The 27,936-nt window shown below is 40.4% G+C and overlaps 1 protein-coding gene across 2 annotated transcripts; it reads left to right on the top strand.

Moving 5' to 3' along the window:
• Nucleotides 1–283: 283 nt before the first annotated feature.
• LOC132406166 (acidic leucine-rich nuclear phosphoprotein 32 family member A-like) lies at nucleotides 284–27,339 on the top strand. Of its 2 annotated transcripts, none has more exons than XM_059991458.1 (7): nucleotides 284–467; nucleotides 4,529–4,678; nucleotides 13,901–14,023; nucleotides 17,767–17,986; nucleotides 19,227–19,339; nucleotides 19,618–19,660; nucleotides 25,781–27,339. In XM_059991458.1, exons 1-7 carry the CDS (start codon nucleotides 414–416, stop codon nucleotides 25,852–25,854), a joined length of 777 nt encoding a protein of 258 aa, XP_059847441.1. In that variant the 5' UTR covers nucleotides 284–413; the 3' UTR covers nucleotides 25,855–27,339. The 2 variants fall into 2 exon arrangements, with proteins under 2 accessions (XP_059847441.1, XP_059847440.1); XM_059991457.1 differs by having other exon boundaries at nucleotides 286–467; nucleotides 19,224–19,339.
• The last annotated feature ends 597 nt before the right edge of the window (nucleotides 27,340–27,936 follow it).

The following is a 27,936-nucleotide window of genomic DNA, read 5'->3' as shown; positions in this document are numbered from 1 at the left end:
TTGTGGCGGTTCGCGCTAGGGCTTGCAGTGCAGGCTCGGCGCCCGGAGACGGTGCTGTTTGTGGCGGTTCGCGCTAGGGCTTGCAGTGCAGGCTCGGCGCCCGGAGACGGTGCTGTTTGTGGCGGTTCGCGCTAGGGCTTGCAGTGCAGGCTCGGCGCCCGGAGACGGTGCTGTTTGTGGCGGTTCGCGCTGGGGCTTGCAGTGCCATTCGGCGCCCGGAGGCGGCGCTGGTTGTGGCAGCTGGAGCTGAGGCTTGCAGTGCCGCTCGGCGCCCGGGGGCGGCGCTGGCGGTGCGTGGTCGCCTGGTACAGCCAGAAGCAGCTGCATTTGGCGCGGTTTAGGCTGGTGTGTGAGGCCGGGCTTCCCGTTCCTTCTTTGACTGCAAGCGGTTGCGGCGGCTATACCCAACAGCCATGGACATGAAGAAGAGGATTAACCTAGAGCTGAGGAACAGGACTCCGGCAGACGTGAGGCTAGGGCCGGGGTGGGAGGCCGCGCTGTGAGCGGCCGAACCGCGTGGCCGGGCGGGCCCCTTTGGAGACACAAAACCCTCCGGGCTGCGATTTAAATTTCCCGCCGGCTGCAAGTCGGGGCCTCGGCCCGAGGCCCTGGGCAGCTGAAACGTCGCCGGGCCTGCGCCTTATCTCCCCCTTTCGCCTTCATCCTGCGGCCCGCGGGAGGGGGAGGGGAGGCGGCGGCGGCGGCGGCAAACCCAAGCCCAGGACTTTTCTCCCGAGGCCCGGCGATAAGTCGGTGCGTGTTGCGCCATTTTGCCGCCGCGTGGAGCTTCTTCCCGCCGGAGATGGCCTCGCCCCCCTCCCCCCCGGCGCTGGCCGCCGCTCGACCCCTTCCCATCCCCGGCGCTGGCCGCCCCTCGGCTCCGGCCGCCGCTCTCTGCCTGTCGCTTCCCGGCTGTCTGTCACACGTGGGCTGGCCGCAATCCGATAGGCCGCGTCTCCGACATCGTGGCTGTCGCCGCCAGCCGGGGGCTCATTCTCCCACCGTTTGACCGAGCCCGGGCGGGGGCTGATCCCGATCTCTTTGTTGTGATCCCGAGTATTTGGGGAAGCCCGGACAGGATGAATAAACGTCAGGGGCTGACCACGACATGGATATAATTGGTCTCCCTGTAGCCTTTAGAGAAACTAATGGTCATGTTCTGCTTTTGAATTGAATATTCGTGTGTTAAGTCACAACAAATCGTAATTTTAATGACAAGTGAAAATTCTTTTTATTTTCCCAAATATACAATTAGCATTTCTATTTCCTCTTTAGACTTTTAAAGTATCCTTGAGTCACTTGGGGTGATGGAAAGTAGCAATGTGGCATTCGCAATTTTCTAAAATGGGTTCAGAATAGATATTTGGAATTGCCGTTGCACGAGTAACTTACAAAAATGTACAATTGTTCCATAGATTCATTGTGAAAGTTCATCTCCGCTGAAATCCATTGGGAACGTTTCTATTTTGCGACGATTTTAATGCCCGATGGGGCAGGCTTAAGGGACAAATGTATGTTACAGTCCCATAGAGATTCATCGAGCAGAATATAAACATGTAGGAATATGGGACCACTTGGCTCCATACACCTGCTGTGCCATTTCACCAAGCTTTTAACTCCCATGAGTCCTCAATTCCCTGATCTTCCAAAAATTTATCTACACCCTGTTTAAATAATGCAATGACTTCACTCTGCAGCCTTCTTTTTGAGGGGGCTGGAGAAAATTCCTACATACTTTATTTTTAAACAGCAACTCTATAATCCTTTAATTGTATCGTGTTCAAAATTCTCCCATGAGTGAAAATGCCTCCTAGGCTTTCATTTCAATAGGATCTTCCTTTGTTTTTCTGAATTTGGGAACATATAAAATTAATTTAGCTGCACAAAAAAATTCTATTCTTTTGTCCCACCTCTCAGATTTCTTCCAATGGTAGCATATCCCTTCTTATAAAATGAGTCAAAAACTGCATCTTTCTCTAATTTTGGCTTTGTCAGTATCCCACACAGGTGTAATAGCACTTCCCTATATCTGAACTCCAAGTCACTTAAAATAAAGGCTGCGATGCTTTCGTAAACATCTGATACACCTGTCTGCTGTCACCTGCAAATGTGGAAACCTTGCACTCTGGCCTATCCTAAATTGTAAATAATTGAACCTTTAAATAATTCATTAGGCACTTGCAGTCTGGGAAGTGCTGCCCAATCTTCTGCCCATACTCAACGTTTCTCCTAATACCACGTGGTTGTGCCTGTGGACAGGATTGGCAAGAACTAAGGGTTGGGGATCTTTTCATGTGCATGGGGGTTAGTGCAGAACCTTTAAGAATATTTCTATTTACTTGCCTATCCAGATCATCCTATCATTTACTTTGAGGTATTAAACACAGGAACTTTGGATTTATCCAGTGTTTCTCAAACCACATACATGTGCACCAGGGGACGTTAAATTTGTTGAAGTACTTTTAATAACACAAAGGTTACAAACATGGATCTTCTAGAAATGCTAAAGTGAAAATGGCGAGATAATTGGTTTTAATTATGTAGATTAAGGGTTAAACATTGTTCAGGATATTGAGGATAACTTGAAAAGCCTGTTCTCATGCCTGCATGATTGGGCAGAGTCTTCGTTTAATATCCCATCTGAAATACACCACCTTAAGTAGTGCAGGGCTGCCTGATACTGGAATAGCAGTCTGGATTTTGGAAACTAGCTTGAGCTTGTTATCCACATCCTTCAGGCTTGGCAATGTAATGCTGTTGATGGTGATGCCTGGAGCAATGGGAAACACTTCAGTGACTAGTTTTGGTTTCCATGACCAAAATCCTGAATGAGTAAGAGCCTTGGGTCCTTTTAATGAACCAATCCAGGGGTTTGTTGTACATTAAATTACCACTGGCTCAGTGGCCACTCAGACCCTTTGCAAACTTAACCAATTGATTTGTTCTTTGAGTCTCTGCATGGAAAGTTAATGCAAGAGTTGGTCACTGAATCCCTATCATGATTGATCTAGTGCTGGCTCAAATGTGGTCTCCTGTCTTCCATTCCAGTTTGAAAGGGTACTTCATTATTGGGGGCCATATTGAACGAGGTGTTAAGCTCATCCCATCTCATTCGGATGTGAAGAATCTTGTACCATTATTCAAAGGAGACACCAGTTCTATCCCTGGACCAATCACAACAATCTACATTATAAAGCATCCATGGGGTCATTGGTGGATGTGAAATAATTCAAATCACTCTGACCAAAGTCAGAGGCTCCATTACCTCACATCCTACCACAGTACAGTACCATAGTTACACCAGGGGAGCTTTAGTTACAGTTGTTACAACTCAGTTCAGGTAAATCAAGTATTTCTGCAGTTGTTGTGCTAGGTGTGGTGCACATGAAAGTGAAGGAATTTTGCAGGATTGCTTGCAACATTCTGGCTACTTGATACTGTAATTGTGCCAAGTTCAATAGCTTTATGAAAATTTTATTTATACTACTTAAAATGTCACTGACTCATTTAACACATATCTAAGAAGTCCAAAGACCTGTGTCTGTTTCCAACACTTGAGCACTTAATTAAGAGTGACTCTTTTTGTTCTGTTTTTGTTTGTACATTTACCCGTTTCCAACTTATAACTGAAACCACTTCCTTACATTGTTGAAAAATTGCTTAATTGTTAGCGGTCACCACAAACTATGGTGTATCTGTGGCTTTATAAAAAGTTCTGCTTGGATTCATTGTTGTATAGCGCTGAATTTTCTGACCTCAATATTAATTCTCTTTTACAAAAGAAACAGCCATTTCCCAACTCCTTGATGGCACATACTTCTGTGTCTCCAAAATTAGACAATTCTTGTACCGTCTGCAGCAAATCACTAAAATTAGTGAGGTAGAGATGCAAGTAATTAGGTTCATAACTGTAAATGCTCATAGTTCAAAAAATTAGTTTTTGGAAAATCATCATCATGCATATTGTATTTGAATGCATTAAGTCTTTGCGACTATGAGGCCACAATTAACCAGGAACATCAAAAACAGACAGAGATAATTCTTAATATAAAATATTAAAATAAACCTAAGGTGTTTTTCCTTACTGTTGTTTATGGTTTCCTTTACTCCCTAATCTTTAGATGCCACTTTCTCAATATGTTTGGTTTCTTCTGTAAATGCAATAGCTTGTCCAAAGTCATACTTTTGACTTGCAAGTTTTGGCAGTAAGTTCATTTTATTTCCATCAAATGTCCACAGGCTTCCAGCAGACGCCAGGAATATTTTGAAGATAATTTTCCTTGGCAGGAGTGAGATTTGTGGTCGGCAACAGATTGAGTAGTCAAATGTACAAATTCCAAAGCGATCATTTTCAATTAAGCCGGCCAAGCTTCTTGTATCCGAAAGACCTGATTTAAAATGATGTGATTTGATTTGATTGTTCTTTTGTGTGTCCCACAATAATCTAATGCACTGTATACATACAAGGCTAATTCGGGAATCATGATTCTCTACAACATTTATAGACAAATTCATTGCTGTTTTGCAGGTTAAAGAACTGGTTCTTGACAATTGCAGATCAAACGATGGCAAAATTGAAGGACTGTCGGCATCTTTTGAGAGCTTAGAATTTCTCAGTATGATCAATGTAATGCTGACATCTGTATCAAATCTTCCAAAGTTAAATAAACTAAGAAAGGTAAGAATTTTAATTATTAGAGTGAAAGTGATTATTCCAAAAAATTTAAAGGTGCTAACAGATTATAGTTACTATAGATATGGTTTGTGTCCATGCATGCAAAGAACTTAAAATAACTTATCCTTTAGAAGCTGTACCGGTGATGAATTCATGTGGTTAAGCTGTACTGCTGTTCTTTTGATACTGAGCATTTGTTTTAATTATAATGCATCTCAATTGATCTGTTTGGTAGAATTGTTACAATATAACAAATTAAACTTGTAATTGATGTCAATATATTGAAATAATATTTCCCCTTTCATTGAAGCACCAGCCATTGAAGTTAATGCTAGCACTCAGAACAAATCCATCACCCCATAATTATTTGCTGTAGACTATCTCCTGAGCATTCATTAGCTCATCCCTTATTCTCTTTCCGTCTAATAATAATAGTGGAGAACAAATGGAATACACTTCCCAGACGACACCAGAGGTCAAGATCAAACCTGACTTACTGGGCTGTGAGGTAGCAGCTCTGCCTGACAGACTGACTTCATCTTTGATGTGGGCAGTCATTTATCGTTAGTTATGTATTCAAATATCATTTTAATTGAATATTTCGAAGAGTATTGAAATGAAACTGAATTTAAGCACCAGTGTTTGCAGTCATAATGTGTAATCTTTGTGAATGATATATTTCCTTTTCTGGAGCAGAATTTGTGAAATGTTGAATAGTCCATACGCTATATGGAGATATCATTAGTTACACTATTTGGGATCTGGGCATTAATGGCAAGGTCTGTACTTACTGTCCGATCTATAATAACCCTTAATAAGGCAGTGATTTACTCTTGAATTGCTGCAGACTCTCAGTCCTTTTGGATAGGGAGTTCCACAATTAAGAACAAACCATGAAGGTGGTTTGCAAATTCAGTGAGATGGGGACTGTGAAATGCAGGAAGCGTTATTTCCCTGTGCCTGGAGCACTTCTCTGGTTTAAAGGTTGTGGACTTGGGAAATGCTGCCAAACCATAATCTTAAGCAAGTGGATTAGAAAATGGTTTTCAGTCAAGATCAGGGGTTCCCAATCTGGGATCCACAGACCCCTCAGTTAATAGTAGAGGTCCATGGCATAAAAAAGGTTGGGAACCCTTGCCCTAGATAAATGTGGGTATTACATTTTGGAAGATGAAACTGGGATCGTACAGTGAATGGTGGGAGATGGATGTATATTCGGGTGCACGGGAACCTGCAGTGAAAGCAACATCACAGGTGGATTGGTGAAAAGGGGTCTTTGGTGTACTGGCCTTCAGTCAGGAGTTGCAGATATATACAAAACATTAGTGAGGCTGTATTTGAAATATTATGTATCCCTTTGGTCATCCTGTTACAGGAAAGACGTCTTTAAACTAGAAAGAGTACAGAGAAGATTTATCAACATGTTACTTAGACTTGGTGGCCCGAGTTATAAGGAGCGGTTGCATAGGCTAAGAATTTATTCTCTGGAACATGGGAGATTGAGCTTGGCATGACAGATCTTGAGAGGCATTGACATAGCACATGGTATTATTTTCCCTAGGGAAGGGATTGCTAATAATAAAGCATAGAGCATGGGTTTAAGATCAAATGTAAGGGATTTAAAAGGAACATTGAGAGCAGCTTCTTCACACAAATGGTGCTTTTTTTGAATGAGTTAGCAAAGATAAGGTTAAGGTGGACACATTAACACGTAAAAGTTGGGTAGGTAACCTGATTTTTGGAGATTCGATAGAGGTATATAGCATTATGAAGTGTATAGATAGGATAAATGTAACCAGGCTCTTTCCACTGACGGGTGGGACTACAACTAGAGGTCGTGCATTATGGGTGAAAGGTTCAACACTTAAGGGGAACATGAGGGGAAACTTCTTTCAGAGGGTCATGAGAGTGTAGAACGAACTGTCAGCGCATGTGGTATATGCAAGTTGGATTTCAACATCTCAGAGAAGTTTGATTAGGTACAAGAATGGTAGGGCTATGGAGGGCTGTGGTCCCAGTGCAGGTTGATGGGAGTAGGCAGTTTAACTGGACTAGATGGACTGAAGGATCTGTTTCTGTGCTGTACTTCTCTGACTCTATAATGAGATTGAAGTTAGCACTTAAAGCAACCCTCAACCCACAAAACCATCAATAACATAATAAAGTGAAAAGTAGTAGATCCAACACAGACCCCTGTGGAACACCACTTTGTACCAGCAACCAAAAAGAAAAGGCCTCTTTATTCCCACTTTCTGCCTTTTGTCAGTCAGGTAATCTTCTGTCCATGCTAGTATTTCTCTTATAATACCACTGGCTCTTATTTAGCAGTCTCATGTGTGACTTCTGCTATCACTACAACCTGTGGAGGGACCGTCACCCTTTGCCGTGAGTTTTATTTTTCTAATCCACATACCTTGTGCTTCTTCCTTTTACTATTCTGGTAGTAACATCGAGCTCCTGTGAACCCATCTTACAATTCTCAACCCAGTCAAATTTGTGTATTCATTCACTAATAGTCTAACTGTAACAGACAGAAAACAAAAATTAAGAAAGTATTTGAATATTCGTAAGACAATCACTCAAGAATGAAGTCTACTTTTTAGATTGCTTAAAGCTCACTGCGCCCAATTTTATTCTCTACATTTTGGGATCTTACAATTGACTAAAATTCATAATCTGGGCACTTTACTAATTTATAAGCTATCATTATCACTGGTATACAGGATAATATGATGCATTTCAAATTATTAACTAGGGTCATCATAAACACAAACAAGAAAATCTACAGGTGCTGAAATCCAAGCAACACACACAGAACGCTGGAGGAACTCAGCAGTCCAGGCAGCATCTATAGAGAAGAGTAAATAATCGCCGTTTTGGGCTGAGTCCACCTTGCCCACCCTTTTTACCTTGTGTTGCCTATTTGAATTTTAGACTTGCAACCCCAAGATCTTTATGCACATCAAATGGTCCTCCCAAAGTGCAACACCTCACACTTGCCTGGATTAAACTCCCATTTGACATTTCACTGTCTGAATTTCCATCTTGTCTATATCCTGCTGAATTCTTTGACAACCTTCCTCAATATCCAAATCTCTGCCAATTTTTTTTACTATTCATCCATTTACATTTTCATTGAAATTACGTTTTGATTAGCACTCCTTTAATGACTCCCACTTGTTAAATGAGAGCTTGCCCATCAATAGCTGCTTCCAGTCTATTCTCCCTGGCTCCTGCCTGATACTGTTGCATTTAGCCTTTCCCAAACTGAGCACTTTCCCCCAGGGATCAATGTTAACATTATTCGTTACTACCCTAAAACATGCAGAGTTATGATTATTTCTGAAAATGATCGCTGAAATCCATTCATTAGGTCAAGCTGATTTCTCAATACAAGGTCTCTTGCCTATTTTCTACATACTCTGTCAAGAAACCCTCCCTGATTTTACCAGTCATTTGATGGACACTGTTGTTGGGCATGGGAATGTTATGTGAACTTTGCATTAACTGCTTAATTTTCCACTGTCATTCACCACTGGATGTGACAAGGCTATAGTGCTTTCATCTGATCCGTTTCTCGTGGCATAGCTCTGTTGTATGCTGTCATTGCAGTGTAGTCTGCTATGCTGTGTTTCAGCTTCATCAGGCTGACACTTCATATTTATGTTTGATGCTGCTCCTGGCATTTTGCCCAAATCTCATTGAACCAAGGTTAATCCCCCAGATTAACAGTAATAATAGAACAAGGGGTTTGCTGATCCATGAGTTTATGTTTATAGGGATGGACACCTGCCTTTGTGACGGTATCTCATGGATGTTCAGATTTGTTCTGCATCTATTTCATTTGGTGCTATTATTAATGGCACTATACATAATGGATGTTGCCCACACTATAAAGAAAGGGGTCTCAACAACAGCTGCTATTGTCACTTCTGCCACTTTATTATGGGCATCTGCATAATTGATGAGGACAAGAGCAGTGATTTCCTTAATGTGGCAGCTATGTTTAAGACTTTGTCATTGTTTGTGCCTCTAATCCTTACTTGGTGATGGGCATTGTGATCCTTGCCCAGAGAACATTCTGTGGCACTTGTACTTATTCTGAAATTTGTTCAACAGGGAAGGACAGTAATTCATTAGTTTGACTGGGGAGAGCAAATTGTGTTCAGGAGGGAATTTCCTTGTTCATGTTCGACATTCCATGACAAACATTCTTATAGGGCTTTGAGTCAATATGGAGAGCTTCCTCGGCTATTCCCTCCTGGCTTGGTACAGCTATATTGTCCCTTCTGAATTTGTCCCGCCAGTGGGAACGAGGATTGTGAGGGAGAAGTGTGGCCTGTTACCTGTGATTCTATGTGAATGATTGTCTTGGGTTTCAGTTTAAAACACTTCCTTAATGTTTCTGATGAGCACTTTGCATGATCAGTGATGCTTTGAGCAACGTCACTTCATTAAAGCCTTCTGATCCATTGGGTTTTATTCATTATTTCAGAGGACTTTTATCAGTTAACTGGATTGCTAGCCCTGGAGTCTGATAAATTCCAGATATCCTCCCCTGTTGAGCAAGCTGAGAATGTTTAATTCCACAGTTGCGGTGGGATTTGCACTGTGATCATTGCATTGTTACTGCAGACTGCTGCTTTAGGAACTGTTCTACTTTTATTTGAATTGGTGATCCACATAACATTATAGAAACATAAAAAACCTACACCACAATACAGGCCCTTCAGTCCACAAAGCAGAGCCGAACAAGTCCTTACCTTAGAAATTACCTAGGGTTACCCATAGCCGTCTATTTTTCTGAGCTTCATGTACCTATCCAGGAGTCTCTTAAAAGACCCTATGGTATCCGCCTCCACCACCATCGCCAGCAGCCCGTTCCATGCACTCACCACTCTGCCTTTTAAAAAAAATTACCCCTGACGTCTTCTGTACCTACTTCTAAGCATATTAAAACTGCCCTCTCATGTTAGCCATCTCAGACCTGGGGAAAAGCCTCTGACTATCCACACGATCAATGCCTGTCATCTTGTACACTTCTGTCAGGTCACCTCTTATCCTCCATCGCTCCAAGGAGAAAAGGCCGAGTTCACTCAACCTATTCTCATAAGACATGTTCCCCAATCCAGGCAATGTCCTTGTAAATCTCCTCTGCACCCTTCTTGCAGTGAGGTGACCAGAACGCAGCACAGTTATCTAAGAGGGGTCTGACCAGGTCCTATAAGGCTGCAACATTACCTCTCAGCTCTTAAACTCAGTCCCACAGTTGATGAAGGCCAGTGCACTATATGCCTTCTTAACCACAGTGTCAAGCTGCGCAGCAGCTTTGAGTGTCCTGTGGACTTGGACCCCAAGATCCCTCTGATCCTCCACACTGCCAAGAGTCTTACCATTAATACTATATTCTGCCATCATATTTGACCTACCAAAATGAACCACTTCATATTTATCTGGGTTGAACTCCATCTGCCACTTCTCAGCCCAGTTTTGCATCCTATCAGTGTCCCGCTGTAACCTCTGACAGCCCTCCACACTATCCACAGCACCCCCAAACTTTGTGTCATCAGCAAATTTACTAACCCATCCCTCCACTTACTCATCCAGGTCATTTATCAAAATCACGAAGAGTTGGGGGTCCCAGAACAGATCCCTGAGGCGCACCACTGGTCACTGACCTCCATACAGAATATGACCCATCTACAACCACTCTTTGCCTTTCTGAATCCATAAAGCAACATCCCCTTGGATCTCATGCCTCCTTATTTTCTCAGTAAGCCTTGCATGGGGAACCTTGTCAAATGCCTCGATGAAATCCATATACACTACATCTACTGATCTAACTCCTTCCATGTGTTTAGTCACATCCTCAAAAAATTCACTGGGGCTCGCAAGGCACTATCTGCCTTTCACAAGGTAATGTTGACTATTCCTAATCATATTATGGCTCTCCAAAGTTCATAAATCTTGTCTCTCAGGATCTTCTCCATCAACTTAACAACCATTGAGGTAAGACTAACTAGTCTATAATTTCCTGGGCTATCTCTACTCCCTTTCTTGAATAAGGGAACAAGATCTGCTATCCTCCAGAACCTCTCCACTCCGCATTGATGATGCAAAGATCATTGCTAGAGGCTCAGCAATCTCCTCCCTTGCCTCCCACAGTAGCCTGTGGTACATTTCATCCGGTCCCGGTGACTTATCCAACTTGATGCTTTCCAAAAGCTCTAGCACATCCTCTTTCTTAATATCTACATGCTCGAGCTTTTCAGTCAGCTATAAGTCATCCCTACAATCGCCAAGATCCTTTTCCGTAGTGAATGCTGAAGCAAAGTACTCATTAAGTACCTCTGCTATCTCCTCCAGTTCCATACACACTTTTCCACTTTCACATTTGTTTGGTCCTATTCTCTGAAGTCTTATCCTCTTGCTCTTCACATACAGTCGGTCCTCCTTATCCGCGGGGGATTGGTTCGGAGACCCCCCCCGCAGATTACCAGAAAACGCGGATGCTCAAGTCCCTTATTTAACCTGTCTTAGTGTGGTGGTCTTTAGGACCCAGCGGAACCCCGGACTTTATTTAACATGTCCCAATGTGGTGGGCATTAGGACCCGGTGGTGCACTCTGAATCTGCAGTGTTTCTGTTCACGAAAATAATCACAATCACGATTGAAAATAAGGTGGATGTAATAAAGTGATCGGGAAAAGGTGAAATGCCATTTGTCATTGGAAAAGCATTGGACTACTGGCGGTCAGCGATCGGAACAATTTTAATGGAGCATGTGAAAGGCCCTGCCCCGATGAAAGCTTCAAGTATTACTAAGCAATGCAGTGTTTTAATTATTGAAATATGTATGTTTCTTAAGTGTTTTATATGCATAGAAAGGTAAAATATGTACTATATACTAAGAAAAAAATTTGACTTAACTGACGCTAAACAATACCAGATGTACCTGTTCCGACTTAAAGACGGACTCAGGAACTGAACTCATTCATAACTCAGAGACTACCTGTACTTTTAAGTCATTTCTATATTACTTATAATATCTAATACAATGTAAATGTATGTAAATAGTTGTTATACTGTATTGTTTAGGGAATAATGACAAGAAAAAATAGTCTGTACATGCTCAAACAACGAGTGCTGGAGAGAGAACTTCCGGGTTTTCCTGATCTGTGGTTGGTTGAATCCGCACGTGCGGAATCTGAGGATAAGGAGGGCCGACTGTACTTGTAGAATGCCATGGGGTTTTGCTTAATCCTGTCTGTCAAGGTCTTCTCGTGGACCCATCTGGCTCTCCTAATTTCATTCTTAAGCTCCTTCCTGCAAGCCTTACAATCTTCTATATCTCTATCATTACCTAGTTTTTTTTAACCTTTTGTAAGCTCTTCTTGATTAGATTTACAACAGCCTTTGTACACCACGGTTCCTGTACCTTGCCATCCTTTTCCTGGCTCATTGGAATGTACCTGTGCAGAAATCCATGCAAATATCCTCTGAACATTTACCACATTTCTTCCATAGAATGTCTGTTCCTAATTTACGCTTCCAAGTTCCTGCCTGATAGCTTCTTATTTCCCCTTACTCTGATTAAGCGCTTTCTTAACTTGTCTGTTCCTATCCCTCTCCGGTACTATGGTAAAGGAGACAGAATTGTGATCACTATCTCCAAAATGCTCTCCCACTAAGAACTGACACCTGACCAGGTTCATTTCCCAATACCAGATCAAGTACAGCCTCTCCTCTTGTGTGCTTAACTACCTAATGTGTCAGGAAACCTTCCTGAACCCACCCAATAAATTCCACCCTATCTAAACCCCTTGCTTTAGGGAGATGCCAATCGATATTTGGGAAATTAAAATCTCCGACTGCAACAATCCATTTATTACTTCACCTTTCCAGAATCTGTCTCCCTATCTTCTCTTCGATATCCCTGTTACTATTGGGTGGGATAAAAAAACACCCAGTAGAGTTATTGACCCTTTTCTGTTCCTAACTTCCACCCACAGAGACTCTGTAGACTGGCTATTTTATTAGGCACACCTGTACACCTGCTCATTCAGGCAAATAACTAATCAGCCAGTTACGTGGTAGCAAATCAGTGCATAAAAACGTAGACATGGTCAATAAGTTCACTTGTCGTTCAGGCCAAACGTCAGAATGGGAAAGAAATGTGAGCATGGAGTGATAATTGGTACCAGAAACTGGTGATTTCCTCAGATTTTCACACACAGAGCTTACAGAGAATGGTGTGCAAAACAGAAAGCGTTCAGTGAGTGACAGTTCTGTGAGAAAAACACCTTTTAATAATGAGAGGTCAGAGGGGAATGGACAGACTAGTTCCAGCTTATAGGAAAGTGACGGTATGTGGCAACAGTGGTGTGCGCTAATTTTGTTCATTTACAGTCAATCTAAAGAGCACAGTAGCGTATAAGTACACTCAGTAAATTCCTCCATTGATAACAGTCGAGAACTAATACAGATTTATAGTATGTAGTACTATTAATAGTGTCCTAATTTGTTCTAATAGTTTAATTATTCTATCTAGTAAGTTATCTGTTCTAGCTTTGCTTTCTCTACCATTAATTTGAGACTCCAGCTTCACCTAACCATTCCTTATTTTGGACTGTGATTGTCAATAGACAATAGACAATAGGTGCAGAAGTAGACCATTTGGCCCCTCGAGTCTGCACCGCCATTCTGAGATCATGGCTGATCATTCACTATCAATACCCAGTCCCATGATTGTTTATTTTCTTCCTGATATTACTTTATCCTTGTGACAAAAGTTTTGCCATAAAGTAGTCTTTGTGTAAAATGAATTGCTTCTCAGGCAAATGTCTTCAGATTAACTTGTTTTTACATTGATTTCTAGTCTCCAAGCATTTGGAAGTTTATACCAAATTAATTTAACCAAGTAGGTCTATGGAATTAAGCCAGTTTCCAAACGGAATTGGCTATGGCTTTTAACTCTGCCTTTTTCAGATTGATACTTTTGTATTTGTGATTTTATACATCATAATTATTTTGAGTTGCAAATGCCATATTTATGTAAATTTAGCTTTCTGTGGTACAGAAAACATCTTTTTACCATGGAGGGCTGTAGGCAACATTGGACTAATGGCATTGGTTTATTAAATTTAAATTTGTAACAAAATAGTTTGACCTTAGAGTCATAGAATCACATTTATGATTTGTAAGAGGTGCAATCTTGATTTTTCAGCTTGAGCTCAGTGATAACAGAATATCTGGAGGTCTTGAAGTTCTGGCAGAAAGAACCCCGAGCCTTACACATTTAAACCTAAGTGGAAATAAAATCAAAGACATCAACACTCTGGAGCCCTTGGTAAGAAATTAATGATTGTTGTTAAGAAACCTGGAGCAGTATGTTACTTGGATGGAACTATACCTCATACAATACACTATACCTTGCACATTTTCTGTAGGTGCCTAGTAATGCAACAAATTGGCATATTGGAAAGTAAAATTAAGTTACTTGATTTAGAAATTTCTCAGTAATGATCTTTCTCATTGAACTCCTGAGTAGGTTACATGAATGTGTAACCTGATTAATTGACTACTATTTGAAGATTTTACATATGTTTTCTTTATAAATCTTTATTTGTAAGTTATGACTGGCTACTGCCTACAAATGAAATTGATCACATTTCAAATTCGCTAATTGCCTGCTTTCTCTGTTACAATATGCTTAATTTTGGGAACTTACTTGTGGCCTAGTTATAGGAAGAATTGTGATAATAGATTTAAATTAAATGCAAACATTAGTTCTACAGATTAAATTTCCAAATTCATTTGGTTTCTGAGGCAAAGAAAAGAATGAATTGTTTAGGTAAAAGCTATGGTAGTTTTGGTTAATAAGGTTGCCTTACATTAACTATTCAGATTCAGTTCATTGTCATTTAGAAACCATAAATGCAATGCAGTTAAAAAATGAGACAACGCTCCCCCAGAATTATATCACAAAAGCATATGACAAGATAGACTACACCAGAAAATCCGTGTAATGTTTGGCAATCCCCAATCCAGAGTCCAGAGTGGCTGCTGCATATTAATATCGCGCTACCGTCTAGCGTGTTTCCCGGAAAGGAGCTCCAAATCCACCAGACAAAAACAAGACCAAAAACTAAAGCTACAAGACCTGCACAAAACCACATAATTACAGCGTATAGTTAGAACAGTGAAAACAATAGCATAATTGATTAAAAAAAAAGACTATGGGCACAGTAAAAATAGTCCAAGATGTTAAAGGACTGTAAGTTCAAAAGAAATTACCACAGTTTCCACAAGTCCCCAGGGTCCCGACAGACTCGCCATCCCACGCCGGTAGCAGAAGGGAGTACCCCTGCTATGGACTTCCACGGCGCCGCCTGACTCAGCCTCGCAGATGCAGCACACACCGAAAGCGACCTGAGTCCGTCGAACCTCCGAGCCGACGACCATCCCCTCCGGCACAGCTTCTCCGAGCACCATCCTCTGCCGAGCATATTAAGACGGCCCCACCAACGGCCATCGGCAACACGACCCCGAGGACTGGGGGCCTGTTCTTCCTAGCGGAGTCCCGGACCTCACAGCAGCAGCAACGAAGAAGGTCTTCCTAGAGATTTCCTGATGTTTCTCCGTGCTTCCACGTCCATTTTCAATTGATTATGATTGCGCACAGCATCCCACTTCACAAATAACAGATAATCAGTTCCGGAGTGGCCACCGCAAGCTGTGTCGTGCCGCCATCTTGGTTCATATCATAATCTTATAGATAATAGACAGTAGATGCAGGAGTAGGCCATTCGACCCTTCTAGCCAGCACCGCCGTTCACTGTGATCATGGCTGATCATACACAATCAGTACCCCATTCCTGCCCTCTCCCCATATCCCTTGACCCCACTATCTATAAGAGCTCTATCTAACTCTCTCTTGAATGCATCCAGAGACTTGGCCTCCACTGCCTTCTGGGGCAGAGGATTGGGAACAGGAGTGGTGGCAGGTATAAGGATCAGTATATCCAATAAAAGGTTAGCTTTAAGAGTTATTCAAATGAGAACACATGACAAAGATACATAGTCTAGGGTAACCATAAATAACAGCTTTTGTACTATGGATTGCAATTACTTTTTTGTGGTGGTGGGGTGGGAGACTGATGGGTCGCTGGTTTGTTGAAAAATGTGGATGTACAACAAAGGTAATGAATGGATTGGATAGAAGGTTGACAGAAGGAAATACAAACTGGTTTGGGTGTAAGAAAAACATACAGTAGTAAAATGCTAGAACTGGTGAAGAATAATTGGAGAATTAAATGTCATTCTTTGAAAATGTAATTTGAACATATATTTTGAATGTGATCGAGGTGATACTGGAGCAAAGGTTGTTAGCTTAATGTCAGTTCTGAATATGTCATGGTGTAGCTTTTAATACTGTAGAGATATACAGCAAAAATGTACCAGGGTGATGGAGATCAATACCTGTGCTTGTGAGGGGTGATCATTTCCATTACAGCAATAAATGCAAAAGATTAACCAGTATTATTTAAGATTCATGAATTCCTAACTATTTTGTCAGTGTTAGTTGCTGTGATCCTGAAACTTGGGTGCAAAACAGTTAGCAGAGCAATAGCAACACGAACAAAATGCTGGAGGAGCTCACCAGTCCGGGCAGGATCTATGGGAAAGAGAGACAACATTTTTTAGCCAAGGCCCTTCATCAGATCTCCAGCATCTACAGGTTTTCTTGTGTTTGTGCAGCAGGCAATAGAACTGGTAATTGTCCTATCAAATTGTGTTGCTCCATGCAGCATTTTATTAGTGTCCTGTGGTTTATTAGCAATAGTTAAGGAACTACAGCAATACAAATAGATTCTTTGTGGTTTTTCTATTCTGTAGTGCCATTCATGTAGGAAGTTCCCAAGATGGTCAGAATAAAGTCAACCTCAAGACTGCATATTGTCTGGTTTTAAAGGTTTTTCCTTTGAAATGAGGTGTCAAGTTCAAGTTTATTGTAACCTGTCTGCATATTATACAACCAAACGAAACAACATTCTTCAAGACCATGTGCACCCACACAAAATGTATCACACACAGCACATAAACTAAAATATAATATACTTAAGTTAATAAACTGTAATTCAAAATGCATGTAGTAACGCCCAGCACAGGTAAACCATAAACAGCACACTGTGCTAGTGACAAGACCTCAGCGGTGGCAGAGTATTCATTAGGCTTGCAGCCTGAGGGATGAACCTCTTAACCAGTCTGGCAGTCCTGATGCTTCTGTATCTCTTCCTGATGGTAGTGGATCAAAGAGTTTGTGGGATGGGAGGTAGCGATCCTCAATCTGAGTATTGAGGTGTACTGTTTTGTTATGGTGTGTTCATGTATGATTGAATGATAACAAAATTTAAACTTGAAAGTTCGGTCCTACATCTGCAATGCTCCCAGTAATCATCACAAATATGGGAAGTGAGACCCAGATGATCCTTTTGGCGGCTTTTACTGTCTTGCAGTCCAATGCCATGCAGCTCCCATACCATAATGATGCAACCAGACAGGACACTCAATGGCGCTCCTGTAGAAATTTATTAGAATGGGGTCAGGGAGCCTTACAAACAGGGATGGGGATGCAGTTACAACTGGCAAAATCACTGCCAATGTAATACTTCAAGAAGTTGAGAAGGATATCTGAATATAAAATGTTTTTATTGCTTTTGGATGAATAGCAGGAGAAACTCTGATTGAACTGATAATTAAGTAAACTGTCACATCTCAAAATCAAAGCTTGTCAGAGCTGCAATTTTTAAACTTAACTGTATTAACTTTTAATTGTATTGGTTCTTTATTATGGGTCTGTAAAAGAAATTCGATTGATTTTCTGCCCGTAAGTGTTAAGATGTAAAGTATATTCATTACAGAAATCTTTTGTTCAAGTAGTTTTGAGGTATGTAATGAATCTAAAAAGAAGCGGCATTTATGTGTAATCAATCATCCCTCAAACATGCATCAGGACAACTTGGGGGAATATGTGGCCTTGAATATGAAAAAGGCATGACGCATTTTCTGGAATTTATTTTCTTTTGACAGAAAAAACTTCTGAATTTGAGGAGTCTTGACTTATTTAATTGTGAAGTGACCAATTTAAATGACTATCGAGACAGTATGTTCAAGCTGCTCCCCCAGCTCACGTACTTAGATGGATATGACCAGGATGATCAGGAGGCACCAGATTCTGATGTAGAGGGTGATGGTGATGGTCTCGATGATGATGAGGAGGAAGATGATGATGAAGAGGAAAATGAAGATGGTAAGTATTTTCACAGGATCATATTTGGTAATGAGCAAAACTTGTGAATCCTGTTTTGTAAATATAGCATAGGGTGTGGGAGCAAATGAGCCTTTGTAAAACAGTGGTGTGACCAGATAATGAATGTCATATCCACGGGTCACTGCCGGAAGAAATCTCTTGGGAGGTGGAGGTTAGATTAGATCTAGAAGAATGACTCCAGGAATAAGAGATTTTAGTTATGTGGACAGACTGGAGAAGCTGCAGTTATTCTGATTTCTGCTACATGAATTCTGAAGATTCTAAAGGTACTGGGGAAAGTAGGTAGATGAGGTAGCCATTGGTTGAATGGTGAAGCACTAGAGGACATAGAATCAATGTTGTCTTGACAAAGAATCAATGATGTAACCAAGAGCTATTTTTAAGATAGTAAGTCGTTAGGGTCTGGAATGCAAGTCCAGGGAGGTAGGTTCAATTAAGACATTCAAAATGGAATTGAATGCTTGCTAGTTTAGGAAAAATGTTGCTATACTCCAAGGTGAAACAATACAAGGACTTTGAGCCCAGTGAATATGCTTGAGCTGGAGTTTTATGCAATCATCACACCTTTCTGTGAGGAAGCATTAGATTTTCTACAGAGCCTTATTGTTTGAGTCAAGTGGAACCCAAACCTGCAGGTTTGGACTCTACATTTTTGTTTTTATCTGTGTCATTACCTTTACAAACATACTAACCTACTGTTTCTCGATGAAATATGCCTTGTTTAGTTTACTTTTTTCAGGTTGCACATTGATGCTTGATGATTTGAAAACTACTTGGTGATAGAGGTGGCATTATCTAATTATAGTCTAAAATCTTTTGGTGAAGTGTGAATACTCGTGCTTTTGATTTTTGTTTATTCTCTCTATTTCCTCTTGCATATGTAACTATCTGCTTCCACTTCCATGATAATTTAGCAAAAATTATAAAAGCTGAATTGGTTAAAATATGTCCAAGGTTCCTCCTTCCATTCATACAAGTATTAAAAATATTCATTTGAACAATGTTAGCCTTTTTCTTTAAGCACTGTAGGCTACGGGCTAAACTATTGTTAAAAGTTGCAGTCTGGATTAAATGTACTACTGTATTTGGTTTTCCTCATCTTTCTGGGAAACCTTTAGGATTTATAGATGGGTTATTTTCTTCACGATGACTTTAAAGGTATTGTCAGTACTGGATAATTATTTGCTCTTAATTCATATACGTTTAAAACTTATAGTAGAAGAGGAGGATGAAGATGATGATGAAGAGGGTGAATTTGATGCCTTGGATGAGGAGGATGAAGATGAACTTGATGGTGAAGATGATGATGAGGATGAAGATGACAGTGAGGATGTAAGCAAAAATGCCAGACTATTTTCTCAATGGAGGATTTTGTTGCACTCTTATTCATTTCCCAGTGATTATCTTTTTACTTGTGGTGTGCAATTGCAATGGAAATTGTCTCGACTTTTTTTGGGGGGTGGGGGGAGTATCCAATGATAACCAGGCAGAGTTATCAGCCCATTTTGGGTAACTTAAGCAAAGTACATCTTCACTGGTTTCATATTTGTAAGGAAACATGTGTTTTTGATATAATTGATCCTGAAATGTAAACTTTTTTTTAAACCTAGGATGATGAGGATGAAGAAGTTGAAGATGAAGAAGAATGCAAAGGTAAATTTCAAACAACATTCAGCAGGTTTAGTTTAACTTAACAATAATTGAGCTTCTGCTTGCAGCTTAATATTTTTATCCTATAGCTTGGTACTTATTTAAATTTGCTGGTCTTCAAGATGCCAGCTGTGTATTTTTGTCTTGGGTAGGAGTTCCCAACCTGGGGTTCACAGACTCCGGACTCCTTAACAATTACAGCATGGAAACAGGCCACCTCGGCCCTTCTTGTCCATGCCAAACGCTTACTCTCACCTAGTCCCACCTACCTGCACTCAGCCCATAACCCTTCATTCCTTTCCTGTCCATATACCTATCCAATTTTTTTTTAATGGCAAAATTGAGCTTTAAATCAATAATGGTATTAGTCCATGGCATAAAAAAGGTTGGGAACCCTGGTCTATGGTCTAGTTAACATTCTACTACTTATGTCCTGCCTCCAAGTTCTGCCACCATCTTTTTTTAAATTAATTTTTTATGAGTTTCTACAATGCGACAAAACAAAAAGTTAAGAGAAGGTTTATACAGTGCAAAACAAATGTACAGTTCATAACAATTAAGAAAAAGCACCCATAGTAGAATCATATAAAGTTAGTCACCATCCCACCCTCCCACTACCCAACTCCAAGCCAGCCTTATGATATATAAAAAAAGTTAATCAGAACTTTTATCACCACAGAGCTGTATATATAAAAAGAAAGCATATTGCCTACTACCTGGACTGTAATACACAAAAAACCTTAAATCTTAACCGAAAGAAGCTGGATGTAAGGGATTTAAATGCAAAAGAAAAAGGGGGGATACACCCTTAATCTGAATGGGAATTATGAAAATATTCAAGGAAAGATCCCCACACCTTTTGGAACTTTATGTCTGAATTAAGAAGTGAATGATGAATGTTTTCAAGATCTAAGCAAGACATAATGTCTCTGAGCCATTGAGCATGAGTGGGTGGGGCAGCATCTCTCCACCTAAAAAGGACTGCACGTCTGGCCAAAATAGAGGCGAAAGACAATGCACAACACTTAGTCGGAGTCAGATGCATGTCAACTTCTCCCAAAATACAAAAAAGGAGCAATCAGAGGGTTAGGTTCCAAGTAGGAACCTATATATGAGATAAAGTTAAAAAATCAATTCTCCAAGCTAGGGCAAGCCCAATAAATATGAATAAGGGGAAGTCTCACCCCTTTTACACTTTTCGCAAAAGGGACTAATATCAGGATAGAACTGCGATAATTTAGTTTTAGATGTATGAGCCCTGTGTACAACCTTGAACTGTAAAAGGCAGTGGCGAGCACATAGAGAAGTTGAATTAACTTGCTTGAGAATTGAATCCCAAACCTCGTCGGACAGAGGAAAATTTAAATCATGCTCCCAGGCAGTTTTAATTTTGTCAAAGGGGCATAAGTATTGTCAGAAATTCAAGCAACAGCTCTGGGACAAAAGTATAAAACAAGAAAAACAGGACAGAAATACGTACTGAATAATACAAATGTCTAAATGTTGTTAATCAATCATCAATAATGTTGGTGTTAGAGTTCCCTCCCCCACGGCAAGAGAGCTACCGAAAAGCAGCAGCAAGCTCTTCAAAAAAAATTACTGGATAATCCGACTCCCTGTCTCTTAACGTCGTCATCAGCTCCATTTTTAATCAATTTTTTAAGAAGAAAACTTTTAGCACTACAAACTAAAGTTATGCATAGTGAAAAAGAAAACCATTCCACCAAAATTTCTTAAGCTTAGCTCCCAAAAAAATATATAAACTAGTGAAAAAAATATGAAAGCAAGTAAACAGATTTTACCCAATAACCTACCTGCGAGAAACTATGAAAATAATTCACTGACTTAAGAAAGAGATCGGGGGGGAAAAGAGAAGAAAAAGTACTTCTCTGCCAATATAAATAATCAAACCAAATCTGAGGGAATCAAAGCCACAGGGAGACCATTGATAAATTTCTGAGTTTCTGAAGCCGAGTTAAACCACTTTTGCCTCCACTAGTAAGAATTATTCGGAGGTAAGCTGGAAATCGAAGGGAAGGCCTGAATCCGCGATTATATAATTCTTTCATGACTCCTTTAAACTTGGCTCACAGACTCAGAACTTGGGGAGCATAGTCCTCGACAACATGAATTGGTTGACCCTTGATTTCAACTTCCCTCTCTGGCAGCCTTCCTTAATCAGAAGATCTTTAATCTGGTAGCGAAGAAAACAAATAATTACTGGATGTGGCCTGTACCCCGGCTCCAGCATAGGCCCTAAGTTATGATGAGCTCGATGTCTATCTCGGGCGAAGTCGAAAGTATATCATTCCCAAAAATCTCACGTAGCAGAGTAGAGAAAAATTTGGCGGGAGATCCATGTTCCATAAACTCTGGCAAGCTGAGAATATGTAGATTTTGATGTCTGCTCCAAATTTCCAAATCAGTAACTTCGGATATTGGCTTGCCGTTTTGATCTCTGAAGCCAGAACAAACAGTTTCCAACTCTTTAAAACGGCAGTCTAACACATCCGTGGCAGACTTGAGATGTGATAAGCATTGAGCATGATCCTCCACTATGGACTGAATTTGATCCAATTTCAGGTCCAACAAACTGACAGAAGACTTAAGTTCAGCTATTATTTCCTGTCAGTGCTGCTCTAAAATCAAAATAATGTTTTCGCCCAAGGGGCCGGCCACAGGAGCTTCTTTCTTCACAGATTTGGTGGTCTTTGAAGCCATTGCAAAACAGGTGTATTCACAGGCAGAAGGGAAAATAAAAAGTTTAACAGTTTGGAGTGAAAAAAGGGAGATGAGAGTTAAAACGGAGCGATAGCTTTTAGCAACTAAAACATCGCCATCTTAACCAGAAGTTCCTCTGCCACCATCTTTTAAAATGATTAATATTTTCATGTAAAGTAGAAAGGGGCCTTTTAACATCTTGCATCTATGCTAAATCTTATCCATTCCCATCAGTTCCATTCTTGAACTTGTTGCCCCAAAACCTATTCTCACTTGCGTGCCCATCACCACCTCAATCTTCCACTAAAACAATTGAGATCTTAAGTCTCAATTCTGCTATCAGGGGCAATTGTCAGTGATCAATTAACTTTAAAAAAACATGCTTATCTTTGAGATGTGGGCAAAAACTGGTTCCTCCAGGGAAATCTACACAGTCACAGAGTACAAATTTAGCATACAGGTAGCACTCTAGATCAGGATTGGCTAAGCTGATGGAGCTGTCTGGTGGCACTAACTAAGCTTCCCTGCTCACCTACCCATTTATCCCATCTGTTCCAACTTCAGCTGCACTTATCCCACAACAATATGTGCCACATCTGTCCATTCACCTTCATTCAGGGCTCCAAACAGTCCTTCCATGTAGGCAATACTTCACCTGCAAATCTTTTGTGTCCAGTGCTCCCGATGTGGCCTCCTCTACATTGGTGAGACCCATTGGAAATTGGGGGTCAGCTTCATCAATCACCTCTGCTCCATCTACCAAAAATGGAACTTACCAGTGACCAAGTATTATAATTCCAATTCCCATTCCCAACCTACATATCTGTCTGGCCTCTCGTGCCTCAATGAGACCATCCTCAGGGTGAAGGAACAACACCTTATATTCTGACTGGGTAGCCTCTAACCTGATGACATGAATCAACATTGATTTCTTCTTCTGTTTAAAAAAAAACTCCCTCCCCCTCCCCTCAGCTATTCTCCACTCTGGCCTTGTACCACTTCTTGCCTGTCTATCACTACGCCCTGGGTCCCCTCCTCACATTCTTTCACTTATGATCCATTCTCCTCTCCTATCAGATTCCTTCATCTCCAGCCCTTTATCTTTCCTACCCATCTAAATGCACGTGTTACCTTCTAACTATTAAGAGAATTGGTTTAAGAGGGAAAATAAAACAACTATGTTCTCAAGCAGAGTCGACCACATGGCTGAATACTGCTCCTTTGTTATGGTGATTTGGTCTAAAGTCAGGAGTATGCTGATTACATTATATTTTCCTTTCTTTACTTCATGATCCATTATTAAAGAAATTGGGAATCCTGTGCATGACTTTCTGCTTATTTAATTAAGAAAGAATTGCATTAACTGATCAAAGTAAAGGAGTTTACTAATGTAAAGGAAGGTTGGATAGGTTTAGCAATGCACTGTATAGTTCAGGCTCAGAGGGAGGCAGGTCCCTCAGAAGCCCTTAGAAAATTTTCAGCCCCTAGACTAGATTAAATCCAGAATGTGTCATTACTGTAAATAGAAATTGAGGTGCTATGTTGCTATTGCACAGATGTTGGAGAGGCTGCATTTGGAATATTATGTTCCGTTTCAGACACCCTGCTTTTAAAGTTGCCAGAGTGCAGAGGAGATTCACATGAATGTTGCCAGGACATGGTGGACTAGATTAGGATTAGATTCCAAATAAACTGATTCTTAAGCTCCAGAACCTGGGTTTTAGCACTCAGATCTGCAGCTGGATCTTCAACTTCCTCACAGACAGGACCCAGGCTGTAAAAATAGAGGACAAGCTCTCCTCTACAATCACTCTGAGCACTGGTGCCCCACTAGACTGTGTACTCAGCCCCCTGCTGCACTCACTGTACACCCATGATAGTATAGCCAACCAAGTTTCCATCAAACTCGAAATATAAGTTTGCTGATGACACCACAATTGTAGGTGGTATCATAGGTAATGATGAGTCTGAGTACAGAGAGGAAATTAAGAACCTGGTGGCATGGTACGAAGACAATAACCTATCCCTCAATGTCAGCAAGATGAAGGAATTAGTTGTTGACTTCAGAAGGAGTAGTGGACCGCACAACCCCATCTACATCTGTGGTGTGCAGGTGGAACAGGTCAAAAGCTTTAAGTTTCCTCAGGGTGAATATCACAAATGACCTGACTTGGTCTAACCAAACAGAGTCCACTGCCAAGAAAGCCCACCAGTGCCTTTACTTCCTGAGAAAGCTGAAGAAATTTGGCCTGTCCCCTAAAACCCTCACTAATTTTTATAGGTGCACTGTAGAAAGCATTCTTCTAGGGTGCATCACAATCTGGTATGGAAGTTGTTCTGTCCAAGACCAGAAGAAGCTGCAGAAGATCGTGAACATAGCTCAGCACATCACACAAACCAATCTTCCATCCTTGGACTCACTTTACACCGCACACTGTCAGAGCAGACCTGCCAGGAAAATCAAGGACAAGACTCACCCAGCCAACACACTTTTTGTCCCACTTCTGTCCGGGAGAAGGTTCAGAAACATGAAGATTCGTATGGCCAGATTTGGGAACAGCTTTCCAACTGTGATAAGACTGCTGAACAGATCCTCCTTGATTTACTGTGAGAAGAGAGAGAGAAAGATTTAATAGGAACCTGAGGGTGCCAAATGAAATGATTGAGGCAGGTACATTAACACTAAAAGGACACTTGGACAATGTATATAGAAAAGAAGCAGAGGGATATGGAAATCTTGATTGTCATGGGTTTCTTTGGTATGTGACTTTTAAGTACAGTTTTTATTTTACCTTTATTTGTGACAAGTAAATGATGACTAATTGTAGTTTTGTTCTATACTTGTATAAAAACATCCGAAGTTTTAAATTTCATAATTTAAAAAAGAATGAATCGTCGTTTATCTGTAATGTAAGCTACCCATATCATTTCCAGTTGTCCCAATATTAAATGAATATTTCCTCTTGTACAATTCTATTCTTATCTCTCTGAGGCTAACACTGTTGTCTTGTGCTTTTCAAGATTGTAATTGGTGGCATTTAGTGTTGCAATTAGCATAACACTTTATAATAATAGTGATCCAGATTCAATTCCACTGCTGATTATCGTAAGCTTGTACCTTCTCTCCTGGTGCTCCAGTTTTCTCCATATTCCAAAGATGTACAGCTTAGGGTTAGTAAGTTGTGGGCATGCTACGTTGGCGCCAGAAGCATAATGATGCTTGAGAGCTGTTCCCAGTATGTCCTTGGACTGTGTTGGTCCTTGACCCAAACAGTACATTTCAATGTAATTTCTGATGTACATGTGACAGAAAAAAGCTATCTTGAATTGTTTAACTAAAGCTAGCTTTGTTTAAATATGAACATATTTATTCATATGTTTGAATAAATGTCTCCCTCACAGAAACAGTCCAGGGCCAGAAGCGGAAGAGGACCCAAGAGGATGATGGAGAAGAGGATACTGAGGACGATGAATGAACTCAGTAAATGTAAAGACTGTGACTGTGGTTGATATTCACATCAAGTGACATTCCTCTGAGGCAGTATCTGTAGCTATGGTGATGTGCATTATGAAATATATATTTCATAAGTTATTCTGTTTAAAAGTGCATTTACGTCTAATTATCACATTTCTGACATGTTGGATACACTAGCTGGACTGCTGGAAGTCTGGAATGTTGCCTTAGATTGGTCAGGGTTGCCACTGTTAAACCAAAGTTGTATAACAAAAACTTGGGTAGTGGTGAATTTTGTTTACCCTCTAGTAAGGATCACTTATCGCTCCTAAGTGGTATGTCACTTTTTAATGTGTGAAGTTTTTCTCTTCCCCCTCCCCCCACCCATACCAGTGTTTTCATTTTTCTTTTCACTCCCTATGGATTGATATTCCAAAGAGTGACAGTTGTGATTGAGTTGCTGACATTGCTGAAATGTTAAGTTGTTATTAAGTGCTTCCATTCCTCCATTCCTTCACCATAATAGAATGCTGTGACGTCATATTAATAAGCTGGCTGACTAACCCAAATGATCCTTGTGACTAATCTTATAACAACCTGTCTTTAGTCCATTGCATTCAAATTAGAATTTGCCTTTACTGTGCCTTATAGAGTTGTTGGTCCAGTGGACAATTTTTGTTAAGCGTGCTTAGGAATATCAAGTTGTTGCTTGATATTGTTGCTGTACTAAAGTGTTAGGGTGTACAATAGGACAGCCTGTGCAATCTGTCAGAAATGTTTTTCAAATGCCAGTGTCCATTATTGACTACTTATTGTTTTGGCATTTCCATAGCAACAGAACTGATGCAAGAGCAGAGAGCAAAACTGTCTTTTTCAGAAATCTGAGTATAAGAAACAAATTCTTAATCAAGATAAACTTTATAGTTGCAGCTACTGGAGACTTAATAGTGTCCTAATTTTGATGCAGGGTTCCAAACTGTGTTGACTTTCTACTGATTGAATTAAACACAGATCTGTTAGAAACTTCACCACAGTTGTCGAGAATCAAAAATGCTCAGAGCCTTGCTGTAGTTTGCCAGTTTTTCTGAAAAATGTTCAGTTTTTAATTACAAGTACAAAAGAACTTATAAAGAGGAAAGTAAATGGCTTTCAAATATTTGTATAAACTCGGTCAACAGTCTCTTTGTATTATAACAGTATATTATGGAATTAGTTCTAGATACCCATTGAAAAATGGATATTTATAAACTCTGGGACTTTTTTAAAGAAAACTAAATGTTGAGATTAGAAACTAGGTAATTTGTTACTTTTTATTTTTAGTGTGGTGTGAATTTTTTAGAGCAAAAATGAATTTGAATATAAATTTTCAGTGTAGTATCTACAAATGTATTAAACTTTGAAATGTTGCTGTTCAGGTTATTTCTGTACAGAAAATAAGTTCAGAAGACCTATTTCATGTTAATGTATCTAGTTTTGTTAAAAATTTTCAAAATAAATGCGTTTTTAATAAAAAAAATGCTTTTAGTTGTGGATGTGTACTGTTTAACATAGTGTGACTCCTGAACTGTTTCAGAACGGAGAGACACTTCGATTTTTACTTGTTAGTGGATCCAATTGTGCTTATGATGATCCTAGTTAAGAACTGGAATTGCATCATATTATTCTGTGTACCAGTGATAATATAACCATATAACAATCACAGCACGGAAACAGGCCATCTCGGCCCTCCTAGTCCGTGCCGAACTCTTCTTAATCTCACCTAGTCCCACCTACCCGCACTCAGCCCATAACTCTCCACTCCTTTCCTGTCCATATACCTATCCAATTTTACCTTAAATGACACAACTGAACTGGCCTCTACTACTTCTACAGGAAGCTCATTCCACACAGCTATCACTCTCTGAGTAAAGAAATACCCCCTCGTGTTTCCCTTAAACTTTTGCCCCCTAACTCTCAAATCATGTCCTCTCGTTTGAATCTCCCCTACTCTCAATGGAAACAGCCTATTCACGTCAACTCTATCTATCCCTCTCAAAATTTTAAATACCTCGGATCAAATCCCCCCTCAACCTACGCTCCAATGAATAGGGACCTAACTTGTTCA

Source organism: Hypanus sabinus, chromosome 16 (assembly GCF_030144855.1).
Source record: "Hypanus sabinus isolate sHypSab1 chromosome 16, sHypSab1.hap1, whole genome shotgun sequence".
NCBI lineage: Eukaryota > Metazoa > Chordata > Chondrichthyes > Myliobatiformes > Dasyatidae > Hypanus > Hypanus sabinus.
This window is presented reverse-complemented; position numbering and strand designations above follow the sequence as displayed.